The following is a 15,885-nucleotide window of genomic DNA, read 5'->3' on the forward strand; positions in this document are numbered from 1 at the left end:
AACAAAGTAATCATTCAGTTAGAGCAAATGCCCACTCCATATGCATGTGCCTGTTTGTGTATGTGTGTGTGCACGTGTGTGTGCATGTGTGCGCCAGGGAGAAGGCATCACTTTCTGTACCTTTGGATAACTGTTTTGGGGTGCTTGTGTAAATGGGCTGATTACCTTTTCTGTCTTGACTTTAACTAGTAACAAAATGCAAGACATCCCTGACATTGCAAATATTTGGAGCCCTTTAATGGCTATGTTCAACTGTGGTCTCAATGAATGATAATGTGACTGCACACATGTTTCTGAGAGAGAGACGGAGTGAGAATAAGAAAAAAAAAGACAAAAGAGAAAGAGAAAACAGAGATTTGGATGCAGAGGGACAATCGACAGCCAAGCACATCCACTGTAACCTACGGCCTAAGAAGTTCACATCGAGGTGAAATCTCTGCACTTGCAGTGCAGTGGAATGGAATCTTTTGCACAGCATCCAAAAGCAATCCCACATGTACTTTACATTTGCATCTCAGCATTTAGTAAGACGCTCTTGTCCGGAGAGACCTACGCAGATTAATTTTTTTCTTTTTTTGACATGAAATCCATTTATACAGCTGGATATTTTACTGAGGCGGTTCGGGTTTAGTGCCTCGCTCAAGGGCACGGCGGCAGCGGCCCAGCTGGGAATCAAACTTTTAACGGGATTCAGACTCGCCCGCGAGGAGGGCGCTGCTGGAATGCGCGCGTCCCACGGGAGCGGGGATGAGCCCCGCCGCTCTTCCCGTGGCTCTCTGTTGCAGCGCCACACCTGGACAAGCTCAGACACGCATCTGCCCCCTCAGCGCTGCCGCCCCGGCGGGGGTGGGCCCTGTGCTGTCTCCCGAGGGTTCTGCGAGCGCGTTCCCATTCCTGAGCACCAGCGCTGCCTCAGATATCTCACCCATGAATAATATTTGGGGCTCTTTCCTTTCTAATTATTAATAAAAAAAACTATTCCAAGGCATTAACCTCTTCAGTTGTATTAACCTCGAGGCCCTTAAGAAGGTTTTATTAGACCTGTTCCTTTTTTAAAAGTGTGGGCTTAGAGGCAGATAATTTAAGACAGATGCCAGAAAGATATTATCAGTCTAATGCCACTCAACATCAAACACAGTCCCAATCTCTGAGATGTGCCACCACCTTCGGTGATGTGTGAGAGACATATGAGTGCAAAGTGTGTGTGTGTGCGCGTGTGTATGTGTGTGTGTGTGCGCGTGTGTATGTGTGTATGTGTGTGTATGTGTGTGTGTGTGTGTGTGTGTGTGTGTGTGTAAGACCGTCGAGATAGAGACTTCCTGGTCAGGTCTGCCTAAGGGTTTCACTGCCATTCATTTTCATTATGGATGACATTCAGGCAGCCTGGTTTTTACGGTCTCTTTCCCACAGTTCTTCATTCTAAGTGCCCCACTAATTCAATAAAGAACCGATGTAGCTAACAACTTTCTCTTGGCGTAGTTCTACTGTTATCACAATTACTTTCATTCATAGTGCTACATAACCCATCCATTAAATGTCATTCAGTAATGATTATGAAGATTCATACTATATCCTTAAGAAACTCCGGGCCTTAAACGTTATATGGAGATCTGAGTGAAGTGGCAGGTTTAGGGTTTTTTTTTTTTTCTTCAAGTGAGAGCGAGCCCCGTTTGATCTGTGGAATTTTGCGTCTTTCCTTTGTTGCTGACAGAGTCCTGTAGCTGGAACTTCAATCAGAGCAACCGCATGGGATTCCCCTCATGACAGGCAATCATAATACATGCATGGACTACACAAATGCTTTTGTGCGCGTGCACGCATACACACACACACACACACACACACACACGCACACAAGCATGCACACATCCATGTACCAGTACGCATCCAAATACTCACCCAAAAAACACATACATGCATCCAATTGCAAACACACACATAAATAAGCATGTATACACACAAATATGTATGCGTATACACATCAAACAAGACACAAACAAAGACTGATGCATACACACACACACATACACACATATACATGTGCCTCTGTATACACACCCACTCACAATCACGTGGATACAAGCACATACGCAAACATCAAACACGCATACACACGCAATGGAGAAACTTCCACGTGTAGAGATATACCTGACCCGTGATATCACATTCACCCCTTTGAACCTCCAGTGCACAATGACCAGACTGTGAAAGGCTGTTTCCGCATGTGAGGGCTGAGGATGCATTCACTTCTGCTCCATTGTGAGCACCATCCCACATATGACAGCAGCCAATATCTACCCTTTGAGACCCCCCCAGCCCCCGCCCCCCCCCCCCCCCCCCCCGCCCCCACCCACGCATCCTGTTTGCGAGCTTGTTTTGCATCGGGCACTTGTGTTTGCCCTGTTGCCTAACGCAGGTGCTTTGTTTTCCTGTGTTGCTGTGTTTCAAGTCGTTACGTAGTGACTTTTCATGAACTTCTCCAGACACAATAAAACATCTTTGACGGTGCGGATTTTATTTTATTTTATTTTTTTTTTAAGAAGTGGTGGGCGGGGCCAGGGTGGAAGGGCTGAAAGCATGCAGATGAATGTCGCTGATAGGGAAGGTGCATTAAGAGGTAGAGATCTTGCTGAAACAAAGCTTGTGTGTTGTTCTGCCTTGACTTCGAAGAGCACACGGGAAAGGTTACTGTTTTTGTCTTCTGGGTCTGAGGGAAACGGATGGGGGCAGACGGGGGGGAGTTTTTTTTTTTTGGAGGTGGGGTGGGGGGGGGGAGGCAGAATGAGTAAACAAAGCTCATCTGCGCCCCTGCTCTCTCTGATGCGCAGAATGCAGGATGCACAATGCCAGGCCCTTGATTGCGAGGACAGCGCAAAGGCCGACGCCCACGCTGATGTCACCACGAGGAAGTGCTTTGAAGTGAATGGGGGAAGAGGGACCCCCAGGCTGTACAATGATGTGTTTTGTGTATTCGGTGCGCCAAACATTTAAAACGACCCCTTTTCTGGGCAAAGGAAACACACCGTGCCATTCTGTTCTGAGTACATCAGTTAGGATCTGTCCCACATCATACAAATTGCAAATGCCATACTGTTCATAAGAACAAACTGTCTATCAGTTATGGTTTCACATGATGTCACCCTCCTTGAAAAAATAAAATTCCTTTTTCGTGTTCCCTGACACACACAACATATGTAGCCGTGTACATCAACACACTTAATATTAATTACTTCAACTTTGTTGTACAAAACATTCAAGCTGCACTACGTAATAGAATCTTGTGCTAGGTCAACACAAGCAGGTGGTAGAATGCATACTTTGCTTCAGGAATTAGCTTTGTAATTCCCCTGTTGCTTAGCCTGAATATATCAGGTTAATACATCCAGACCTGAGAGCTTCCTTAGCAGCCAGTGGAAATTAAAGAAGCATAAATGCTAAGTAATTATGTTCGGCTTCCGGATGAGAATTATCGAGAGGCAGATAAATCAGGGAAATTTCACATGATTTTTGAACTGGTACCTTGCGACAGTGATAATCTACTAATTCATAACAGTTCAACATGTTCGTTAACAGATGGTAGCTTGTCAGAAGGACAGAAGTCATAGCCTACTGTGTAATCAGTGCCCTCAACATATTATATTTAAGTAAATTTTTCACAAAATTGATTAAAAATATGCTGCAGATATTAAGAACCAAAAACTTGCGCTTGGAGGTTCTTTCAACTGTACAGTGTGACTGCCACCTAGAGGTGAGGCTGGAAAGCAGCGAAAGCCGGCTTCCACAACATAGATGGAAAGACCAAAAACTTTTATTAAATTCGAAAGCATGTTGTCTGTTTCTCAAGCCATGTGCCCCTCTGTCTTTGATTTTTTTGTAACGTAAAAAAACACTCGCTGGCGCTTGATTGGCTTTGTTGGCACGCCAACTCACTAATTTTAAATGCGCCAAGCATTTGTTTTTAATGCAGTTTCATAAATAAATGCAGACTTTATTTCAAAACCCAGCGATAAACAATTGTCACTCACATCTCACACAAATTGAGTCCGCATTTGTATTGTAGCTCACCTGAAATCGTGATCTCAAGTGTTTGATTTAAAGATTAGAAAAAATGTGTCGTTGAGTTAAAGATCTAGTGGTACAGATTCATAACCTGCACGTATAGTCTTACATCAGTACATTTGTATTACAGTAACAGGGGAAGACGTCTTATGCATGTAATTAAATGCATATAGTTGTTTACATACCTCCCTCGGCATCAAAGCCCTCGGTAGTGTAAACACTTGTGACTGGACGTAGTTTCTCTTTTATCAGAAGTTTACGTATCTGGAAGGGAGATGAAACAGCCGCTGCTGTCTCGTTTCTGCGTGGGATGATGGGGTTTTTTTGTGGACGAGCAGATCCACTGTTTAAGACATTGCTCATCCTGATCCTGTGCAGTGTCCGTGCAGTCGGCGGATACTGGAGGCCACGGATACCAGTTAAAAACACTTATAATACAGGGTACCCCCACGGACATTCTTGAGCAAGACAGCGAGCCGATGATGTGTTTGATTTTCAGTGGGGGCAATTTAACACTCAATGTAAAGGTAAACAGAATAGAAGTTCTCGGTCCCAAAATTATATGACTCAGTTTTCAAAGGAAGGTCATTAATTTCCTCTAGTGACCGAGCCGTTCGCAACTCCTGTTAACGGATTTGGGTATTACATTTGATAGTTTATTGCCATGCCAACTTGATAATATTAAGAAATTGTTTAAAGTTTAAACTAAAGGAAGTGCACGTAGATGATGGGAAGAAATTTATTTATTTATTTATTTATTTATTTATTTATTTATTTATTTATTTATTTATTTATTTATTTATTTATTTATTTATTTATTTATTATTTTCCCCAAAAATTTCAAACGCTGGTGTTCATTTTGTCGTTCATGTTGTTGTAGTTCTAGTGAGTTCAGCATCATCAAAATTTGTCTGGGATTCATTTCGTACTATCCGAAGCATCGTTACAATTATACATGTAAGCCTATATGAAAAATCATTATTACATATGATCATGGTGATAAAGGATAGATACATTAACTCATGCAGTTTAACACCAGAAGTCCAAATAAATATTCTGCATTCTTCATTACAGTAAACGTTACAACTGACATAAAAATTGATTGATTTAATTTAAACACAAACCGATCATAAATGATAATGACTAAAAGCAGAGGTTGAATTAGTTTACAGCGTATTGTGAAGCGTGGCCACCAGGGGGAGGCACAGGTGAGAATAATTTGAGACGGCGAAGGGGAATAGTGAAAAATAATTTTCCTTTTTCAAATGTCTAAGAAAAAATCTGTTTTTATATATAAAAAATACTTTCTTCTTATTTTTCCAAATGTTTATGAATGATGACCCCTCATTAATTCTTCTTCTCATTTCCACCTCATGAAATCTAGGATTATGTATTGAGTACCTGAATCACCAGTGTGTACTAATCAGTGATCATGTGTAAGTTCGCATGAACTTTATTTCCCATGGTTACCAGGAAAGTTTCACTGTGTGGCATTATCTCACTTCCCCTCTCAAATCAGAAAAAAAGTTTTTCCTCAAAGTCCTTTTCATACATCTGAAAACAATGTTTCACTCATGACTCTCCTTGTTGGCCAACTGGTGGTTATTCATATTAAATTAATAGCATATAGTGGTGACTTCCTCCTCTCTCATTACCACATGGTTTGTTCTCTTTCCAAACCCTGAATCTTGCCCAGAATATGAATATATAAAAAATGAATAAATTAAACGTGACTCCCTTAACTTAGCCACCCAACTGACATTTTAATAAGCATAAGTTATGACCCCCCCCCCCCCCCCCCCCCCAGGCTGATAAAAGTGGTTCAAGGAATGTGCATAGGCTTTGTGAATTTAGGCCTGAATGTGTTGCCCAGTAATATCGAACTATGTGTTAAATTCAGCGTTTAAGCACAGAATTGCATATGAATCATGTTGCCTAATTGTGTAGCTGAAAAGTTGGAGAGAAAAGCTTATCAGGATTAACTATCAATGGTGATGACATCCCTCTGTCAAAGAAATGGAGCTGATAAGCATTTCATCACAGGAGTTTATCTTTAATCAGATAGAGCAGTTGCAAGCGTGTGGAATGGCAAAACCAGTGCCTGTCGGTTGACGGACATGACCTTTTAGAATGTGCATCATCACTTTCACTTGCATACGGACCTTTCTTCTCAACCCAATGTGTCCTGCTTTCGTCTCCTTATCAGCAAAGATATGAAAATAGCACCTTCAAAATGCTGCTGTCATGAAATTCACTGCTGTACATGAATAAAACCGTTATGGTAACTAGCACAGGCATTAGGCTGTAACTGGTGGAAGATGACACACGAGCTGAACTCGTCTCAAATGTAGAGATATGATTGAATGCCTTTTTTTGAAATGCCCTTTTCATTTTTGTCCCATTGTGTATTTTAACTGTTATCATATTACCAGCTTAAATAGAGTACAAGAAAAGGATGGGGGTAGAGGATGCAAAAGTTCTCATCCTTACAGTGTACTGTATTTTACATTGCATTAGTATGGTTGCATTTCTGTTAGACAGTTGAGTATTTTGTGAAGGACTGAAGGTAGAATACTTTCCTCGAAAGTACTTCACTCCCCTACCTAGGATATGTCATGTTCATATGACCTTTATGCACATGGACAGCCATCCACCCACACACATACACAGGAAATGGGGACGAACTCCTTATTACAGTAATGGGTGTGGTGTTGGGCATTTTAGGAGTGGGCAATGGTGTTTATATAGGAGTTATGTTCCTCTGGCTCCCTCTGCTGGTCGATTGTATTCATTTTGCCTGGATGTTTCCCTGGCAGTCCGCATGAATTGCGCACACCTGAACTGAAGATACCTGGATTAAATACACCTGGGATGCAGCCTATATAGAGGCCTTCCTGCCTCTTGTTTGAAGGATGACTCTCTTGTCCTGTTTACCTGTTGCTAATATGTCTGTCATCTGGTTGTTACATCCAGTGGGAACAGTTTTTGTACTTGCCTGCACTAACTGGCAGTACTCACTGGTTGTGGTGGGGGGTATGGGAGCTGAACACGCAGCAACCCTGATCCACTCAGTGAAGTGAGGTCAGTCTGCCACCTTATTTTTGGTTCTTAGCTTTGTTTTGTTTTCTGCCCAAGGTTTTTATTTTTTAAATTGGACATGTTGCTAAACATGCCCAAACATGTCCAATTCCCACGCTAATTTGGAATGTCCAGTTGGCAACTGCTGTCACATTCATGCCCAATCCCCACTACCAAGTCGGAAGAGTGTAAATGTCTGTGGTTCTCCTGAAAGACTTAATCAGCCTGCTTTTCACACCACAGCCTGGTATGCATAGAGTGGAGTTGGAGGAAGACCTATCCTATGTGCTTTTCGCGAGCAGTCCACAGTTTCCCAATAACCAGCAATGGTCACTAGAGAGCAATGAAATGTGGACTTCTAACCAAGAGAATACTCCCAAGCTACTGGCCTTAGTCTGGCACTTCAGATTTGATCCAAGACCGTGGGACTTATCCATGCACCATAGCCTGGTGCCTTTAAAAAATTGAAAATAAATTATTTTTTTGCTTTTGTGTACAGAAAAAAAGTGTGAGGTTATTCGTTTCACCCGTTCTTTAAAAAATGGTAATCGACTACATATCAATAGGGGGCGCTAGTGTATAGTTTTAAATCCTACGTACATGGCACTTGTGTTGTCGCCTAAAGCTGTGAAGAAGGTGAAAAGGTGCAATTTTCGTACGTATTGATGTAAAACAATATGAGTTTTGTTTGCAATAGCAAATTACCGTTTGGTTATCCACATAGATTGCGTGTTTTCGTTCATAACTGTCTTTCTGTGTAACAAAACAAAAATGGAATGCATAGAATCGTCTTATTTAAAGAATAAACCGCGTGTCACTGTAAATGACATGAAAAAAGTATACTATACCAGTCGCCTTGGTATAGAAATATTTATATTAAAATTTAACTTTTATTTGGTCAAACTGTGGAAGGCCTTAGTAAACACTGGTGTACTGCTGAGGCGTAAAGGGGAGCTACCAGTGTGATTCTAGGCGACCCACGAGGGACTGCAGATGTGAATGAGCTAAAACTCTGGTGCAGCGTGCTTGTAGTTGTGCAGGGCAGCTCTTACACATACATATGAAATAAATTAGTAGGGGGACTTTTCTTTTGAGAGCCAAAGTCACCTTCAATAGCAGTTCAGTGCAAAACATCTGTTGTCCAATTTTATAAATGATCTGTACGATGCCAGACGTAGGCCTATGGGGAATAGGCTGTAATGCAACGAGGTGTTTTTTGCTCTTTCACACGTCGCGGGGTCTTTGAGGATAACGAGGTGGAAACGCAAATGATATGGATAACAAATGGGCACGAGGCCATTAAGGAGGCTGTTCTTTATTTTGCATAGCGGGCTCGACGTTTGAAACATTAGCGCCAAATTGTCACGAATTTCGCATGTGAGGTTGACTGAGATTTACGATGCCCGTTTAGGCAGTTAAGACGCGGATTATCTATCTATCTATCTATCTATCTATCTATCTATCTATCTATCTATCTATCTATCTATCTATCTATCTATCTATCTATCTATCTATCTATCTATCTATCTATCTGAGTGTGAAACTACACTTAAATTTCTCAATAATCCATGCTATTTCATTTAATTCTATTCGATATTTTAGCAATCATATTTCCATTGCTTTTTTTTGCTCAATAAGACAAACACATTGCCAGTGAGGTGACCGTTTGATTCATTTAAATGGAGTAATACAATTTTACATGCCAAGCAAACAGTAACTTAAAACAACCTAATATTTTCTCATTGAGGGAGAAAAAATTAAGTCTCATTACAAGACTAAAACATTTGTTCAGAGACTTTTTTTCTTCAGTGGTGTATGCGTAATTATAAGTGTGCTGCACTATCGCAGAAAATAGCCTACTCTTCTTCCTATACCAGTGACTGGTGGTCACTCAATTTCACGTAGCCTAGGATGCATAACCTCTGGCATTTAACCAGTAAAAAAGTTACGTCTCAGCAAATGCATCTTTGGAGAGGAATATTTCACTTTTAGAATAAAAACTTGATCCGTTGTGCCCCGACAAGTGCGACAATCTGTTGGAACTCACCAACCAATGAAAAGGGGCAAATCAGGTTAGTAGGGACGCATGGGCGGGACTCCAAACACCCTCTAGTCCCGGGCAGGTAATGCTGGCAGCCAACTCAGGAAATCTCACATCACATTTCTGCAGCAACCGACACGCACGGACTACTGAAAGAGCTGTTTGCCCTGACGATTTTGTCTCTAAGACCAAGTGATAATAGCTAAGGTTGTCTTGTACATCTTTTCAGAAGTCCCTAGCTTCTTTTTCTGGACATGTCCGCACATCTCCCTATATAATGCTGAGCAAAAAGATATCTGGATCTGGGCTGCTGAACGCTGCTGCGGGGATCGACCGTGGAAGGGTTGGGGAAAGGTTACGCGCGGCGTTGGCTGGACTACAGGAGTTACATTTCCTCAAGGAGAAACAGCGCAATATGGTGTTCTGGGCTCTACGAATGGACCGCGAGGAACCGGTGTCTTCTAACGACCCATGCAAAGAAAACCCCGATGTCGAGACGGAAGAGCAACGTCTGGAGGCGACTCTGACAGCCCTTAAGCAGCAACTGGTAAGGGTCGATCAAGATTATTGAAAAATGTATTTCAAATGTGTTTTATAGTCCCCCCCACCAAATGAATGCAAAAGAAATTGGATCGTATTTTTCCCACTTAATTTGATCCAATCGTCTGATTTTAAGTCGGAGCATTTGGGCACAACCAGAACATGTCTGACCCTGAGTCTATACATGACCTTTCACGGCTTTGTAGGGGGTGAACAAAATGTGAGCAAATCACAGAAAAATCTGAACTAGCCTACCTTTTAGCTTCTGAGAAATTCTCTTTTTCATTAAGACAACGTAACAGCAAACCATGGCATTATCAATGCATGTAATGCATTATTGCGATTATGCGGCCTATGACACCATGCATAACCAACAGTTGACCAGAGGTTCGAGATCAAAGCACTTGTGAGCGAGCGCTGCAGGGGGTAACGTGTCATAAATCAAGGTTCATTTCAGGACCACGAGAGAAGTGGGGGTGCGGTATCTCCGATCATTAACTCGCTTTAAAGGAGTGGAAACATAAATTCTATCACAGCAAAGTTAGGATTCCTGGTGAAGTTAGAATTGCATTTTCCTGCTTGCAGCGGTCAGAGGGAACCCGGTACGTGTAGGGCTAAAGAGTCTTTTGGAGGGTAGAGTACCACCAAATGACGGACAAGTTAACATAACAATCGTGCTGTAGATCGCATCCAACGACGTGAATAATGCAGTAGTGTATGCGTTGTGAACGATTCGTGCTATTTGTGTTCTCAGATAAGACTATATTTAAAGAATTGGCTTTCATAGAGAAATTTGAAAAAAATCAAATTGCTGTAGATAATTTTACTCATACCATGTCATGTATTTCTGAGGGCATGTTTTTGAGAGTGAGGGACTTTTTTTAAACTTGAAACAAGTGGACATGTTTATCTATGCACCAGACTGTCCTTCACTTGTATTCCCTATTCCCTAGTATTTTAGTCCCAAAGGTAGTAATTTCCACAGTCTGGTTAATGCAGACAGACATGTGTTCTTGCTTGTGTCACTATGGGTACAAGGCTAAAACCTAGTGCCCCCTCCCCCCCATGGACACACAGCATCAGGAATGGGGAGATAATGAGGGTGCGATTCAAGTAATGGTCATTCGCCTTCAGCAGAGGGTATTACTGAGCTTAGCTGTTTAAACAAACATGAGTTTTTGTTGCCCTCTCTGCTCCTCTCTAAGGTTATACAATGGTCAGCTTATTCGCTGCGGGGGAGAAATGAATTATCCACCAGGAAAACTCCCATCTCCTTCTTGTCCTTACTCTGTTAATGGTCAACCAGCTCCCTCTTTGTTTCCTGGGTATCGTATAACCCCAGTCATCTACACAGTCATGTAGCCGGGAGGATCCCCCTGTCCAGTGCTCTTCCTGGGTGTGGTGTTTTGTATGGTGGCCCAGTTGGACATCAGTGTCTTTGGGTTTTTGGATTAAGAAATGACAATTGCTTCTTTCTAGGCCAAAACTAATCTTGGGGATTAATGGATTTGGGTCTCCTGTTATTGAAGGAAACTGTTACACACACACACACACACACACACAATGATTGTGGAGCTGGGGGACATGGCCCCCATAAATAATTGCTGAACAGAAACCACAATGCCTCTTGGCTAGCGTTTGCGGTGCTTGGCGTTTGTAATTGATTGCAGGTGCCTGTGCTTACCGTGCCTGTGCTTGCGTTTCAGTCACGTCTGCGCAGACAGGATGTGGGGCTGAAGAGCCACCTGCAGCAGCTGGACCAGCAGATCAGCGAGCTGAAGCTGGACGTGTGCAAGGTCTCCTCTGAGCACCTGGAGACCGACAGCAGGCCCAGCTCAGGTGAGCGCTGATGCACTGACTATGACACTTAAGAGCACGCCCACTGGCTCACCAGTACTGACATACCGGCTCTGCTATTGACTGACACACTAGGCATTCCAGCTCTGTTATGCACTGACATACTGACACACCAACTCATCTGTGCATTAACAACGGGCACACATGTACAATATGTACAGTGCTACTTTCGAACTTCACACAGGCACAAATGCCTTCCCTCCTCTGACTTGTGCACCAGTGCAGACCCTCGGGTGAGCTACGGTGTGTTTGACTGAGCGTCTCTCCCTTGTGCTGCAGGGTTCTATGACCTGAGCGATGGGGGTTCGGGGTCCCTGTCCAACTCCTGCACTTCGGTGTACAGCGAGTGCCTGTCCTCCTCCCAAAGCAGCCTCCTCCCGCCCCCCTGCCTGCCCGGCGCGGGCTCGCACCCCCACCGGCCCCCGGGGCCCCCTGAGGCGTCCCGCCGTCGCTCGGCCGACGAGAGCGCCGCCCAGGGGGAGTCCCCCCGCGCGGGCGGGGTGCGTTTGGGCAGCAGCTGGATCCGCACCGGGACCGGGGGCGTCGACCGGGCCCGACAGAGGCCCGTCTCCACAGGTGGGCAGAACTCCCTGCGCCGACACTCTATGACACTTTATTATTAAAAATGTTCCGTATTTCATATTCAATAGGTTTTGCATGTTTACTGAAGTAATTGTCTCAGAACCTTGCTCAAGGGTACAATGGCTCTGCCAACCTGGCAATTTTATTCCCTGGTGAGATTATCCAGTAAGATTAATTTTTAGCCATTATGCTACACTGTTTTATTGACCTATATATATGTGCAATTGTGCTTTGCAGGAGACCTTGAGAGGATATTGACCCTCGTGCCCAGTGTGGAGGGGAAGAAGCCCTCCCCTTGCCACAATCTGAGGCACTCCACGGTCGACCCCAAATACCAGAGTAACCTGGTGTCCCGCGGTGGCACTGAGGTGTACCGCTACCCCAGTCCCCTGCACGCGGTGGCCTTACAGAGCCCCATCTTCTCTCTGAGCGGGGATGGGGCCACGCCCGCTGCTCGAGAAACTGCGGGGGCCCAGGGAGGGGCCGCCCCGGCCAGCGACTGCCTGCAGGCGAGAGCCGAGGGGGCGGAGGTCAGGCAGGCCAGCTACATCAACAAGCTCCTGCAGCGCAGCCTCAGTAAGACCAGCCTCCAGGGCGAGGGGGGCAGAGACAGGGCCCAGCCTCCCAGCAGGAGTCACGCGGAAGCCCCTGCTGTCATCACCGGGGTCCCAGGAGTCACCGGCGGCAAAGCACTTAGGCCCCAAGACCAGAGCCTGCATCAGCGCCCTGTGGAGATGGGGCAGGAGTGCCCCCTGGAGCGCAGTCAGGACCTGGTGAACCATGTTAGCCCCGCCTCCATCCAAAATCATGCCAAGGAAGAGCCTTGCCACTGCCGCTCTTACCCTGCAGCCCCCAGCCAATGGAAGGCCAGGGAAGCTGCCCACACCTCGGACCAGAGCAGCTGGGTGGAGGAGGAGGACGGGAAGAGCAGCTGTCCCGATCAGAGCAGCAGAGAGCAGCTCCGCGGAGCAGCGCTGGCCAGGAAGCTGTCGGACAAAAGACCCCGTCTGGGGAGGAGCGCCAGCAAGGAGGAGGGGAGGGGCCAGGACCGGCCGCCTGTCAGCGGGGCTCAGCCGGAGTTCGTCCACGCCCAGTTTGTCCCAGCAGGGTCGCAGCGGGTGAAGGTGAGGCAGGCCGACAGGAAGACCAAGGCCGTGCGGCTGAGGAAGAGGAGCTGCGACAAGCCGCGGGTGACGAAGCAGCCACAGGCGCCCAGCGAGATGGGGAGGGAGGCCGGCGCTGGCCTGGACAGGGGCCCCAAGCAGGCGGGGCCGGCGCGGGCATCCCGCAAACTGACCCTCAGCAGGGGGGAGGGAAGCGGCCGGTCCTGCTCAGAGACCAGCCTCTATGGCTCCGCCTTCCCTCACCACCCCGCCCAGTTCCCGCCCCAACTGGACCCGCCTCTCAGGCCCGGAAAGGCCCACGGACCACAGAGCCAGGACGTCCCGTTAGCTGACCCGGCGAGGAGGAAGCAGGTGACCCGGAAGTGGCAGTCTGCGGCGGAGATGGCGGGTCAGAGGGCGCAGGAAGTGCCAAACCACGCCGCTGCCCGCCGGTCAGGGGTGATGCCGCGCAGTGTGAGCGCCAGGCCCCAGTCGGGGCAGTGGGCGGGGCACCCCTACACCGCCTCTTCCTCCTCCTCCTCCTCCTCGTACTTCGGCAGCTACGGTTCCAGGTACCCGCCGGCCCCCTACCCCGTCCCCCGCCCCCGCTACCCCCCGCGGAGCGAGTCTGAGTACTCGGCCGACTGCGCCTCCCTCTTCCACTCCACCATCGCCGAGAGCAGCGAGGGCGAGCTCAGCGACTTCACCGCCAACCGCTTCGGCGACAGCGAGTCCAGCTGCGACTCCCGCTCCGCCTCCGACTCCGACAGCAGCCTCTCTCAGGAGGAGGAGGAGGAAGAGGAGGAGGATGACGGAGGAGAAGAAGGGGGCCTGGTGTGGGCGGAGGCCGCGCTGGGGCCCACCGCTGCTGGGCTGTCCCTCCAGCAGCCCCGCGCTGAGCCCCCGGCCTGCCGAATCAAGGCGTCCCGAGCACTGAAGAAGAAGATCCGCCATTTTCAACCCGCTGCTCTCAAAGTGATGACGCTGGTCTAGCTCAGGAGAGCACAGAGCGGAGCTTAACTGAACAATTATAAAGCATATTTCACTCAGATATGTCTGCTTCAATACAAACTGTCTGCCTGGACAATAACAGTTAATTCATTGATTTGTTGATTTTGCAGTTGATACTCTGACGGAACTTTTCTGTGGGTGTTTATCACACTGACCATGTAAATACGAATGCACCCGGTTCAACTGTCATGAAAATTTTATGTGGCCTTCATTCCTTTTAACTTTTTTATATTGCAGATAAGAATGTTATTTTTGTTTTCACCCCCCAACCCCCCCATGTATGAGCTTTTGTACATTGATTTTTGCCCCGGTATCTTATTCTGAGTTTGTTAATAAAGTACTATTTAATGTTAAAATCCTGCTGCGTCCTATTTGTGTATTTGATTTTGCTTGTGGCGTTGTACCTCAAACTCAGGTGACCACATGACCTTTATTCCTTATCTTTAAAAGGTCCTTTATGGAACCACAGAACACACGAAGCCTGGGAGAAACCTCCCCTTTGTTTATGCCCTTTTTATGATACTCCAGGTAATAGTCTCGCCAGAGTTTATGGCCAAGAGTCACAGGCTATTAACTCTGAGTGACCCAACCACTCAGTCTTGGATTGCAGTTCTCAGGTTGTGTCTCTTGACAACAAAGCAGTCTCCACAGCCTTGCACACAGAGTGCAGTTAACGTGGATGCTAAAGTTCGCTCAGAAGTTCTTAAACGTTCCTAAACTAATGGATTTAATAGTGGGCAGTGGGGTTTAGTGGAAATGACTCGGCCATATGAGGCACCTTCATCTGAAGGCTGTCACGGAAGATTTAACAGCAGGTTCTCGACAGAGAATCTCTAAATCTCATTTTTAAAATGTACCCTGGTGTCTTTCCATTAAAATACCTGAAGTTTTAGACGTGGGAGTGTGGACCGGGGGAAGGGGGGGGGGGGGTCTGCTCATAGTGTAGTTCAGCCATGGGCTTTACAGCCTGCCCCCTTCCCCCCCCAACTTGCTTCTCCCCGCTTCTCTGACAAGGTATAATCTTTACTGTCTCCTGCCAGGTAGGAATGTACTGGCTTTTGACCTCTCGCTGGCTTTAATCACAGCCCGACTCCCTGTGAATCTGCATCAGTCTGTCGCCCGTAGGGACGTGGAGGAAGTGTGTTCTCCTCCATTCCTCCGCTATCAGCCAGCCATCAGAGATTTTATGTCGGAAAACGCAGAAGAATGTCATTGAATATGCGCAGAAAAACACTCACTCTCGTGACTGGCCTCTGAGAGAGAGATAGCGATAGAGAGAGAGAGAGAGAGAGAGAGAGAGCTGCCCAACAAAAGATTATGGGGATTACTCTGAAAAATAAATGGCTGAGATATTAAACACAGATGATGTCATTCATTTTGGCAGGAGGTTGCATCAGCGAGCGCAGGAGAGAGGGTCAGTTGGGGTCGGGATCTCTCGGCGATGGTTCGGCCCCGTCTGCGTCAGGTGACCTCCGACCCCCGGGCGGGGAGGGGTCGGCAGCATTAGTCCTGTTGTGTTGGCGCGGACGCGGGGAGCGCGGGGTTACCGCTGCCTTTGATGGGGGGGCCTGGCGGTCCTGACCTCCCGCTCGTCAGGCCTGTCCAGCTGCAGGC

The 15,885-nt window shown here is 46.6% G+C and overlaps 1 protein-coding gene across 2 annotated transcripts in view; it reads left to right on the forward strand.

Moving 5' to 3' along the window:
• Positions 1–14,627, forward strand: part of dact2 (dishevelled-binding antagonist of beta-catenin 2) — a 38,392-nt gene extending 23,765 nt beyond the window's left edge. The window contains exons 2-5 of one of the 2 annotated variants that reach the window (XM_035399788.1): positions 9,408–9,725; positions 11,425–11,557; positions 11,855–12,151; positions 12,395–14,627. In XM_035399788.1, the coding sequence (XP_035255679.1) occupies positions 9,408–9,725; positions 11,425–11,557; positions 11,855–12,151; positions 12,395–14,253 (2,607 nt within the window). In that variant the 3' untranslated portion in view covers positions 14,254–14,627. The remainder of the gene's footprint in view (positions 1–9,407; positions 9,726–11,424; positions 11,558–11,854; positions 12,152–12,394) is intronic. The other variant, XM_035399789.1, reaches the window with a different exon arrangement.
• Positions 14,628–15,885: the final 1,258 nt, after the last annotated feature.

This window comes from Anguilla anguilla, chromosome 18 (assembly GCF_013347855.1).
Source record: "Anguilla anguilla isolate fAngAng1 chromosome 18, fAngAng1.pri, whole genome shotgun sequence".
Lineage (NCBI taxonomy): Eukaryota > Metazoa > Chordata > Actinopteri > Anguilliformes > Anguillidae > Anguilla > Anguilla anguilla.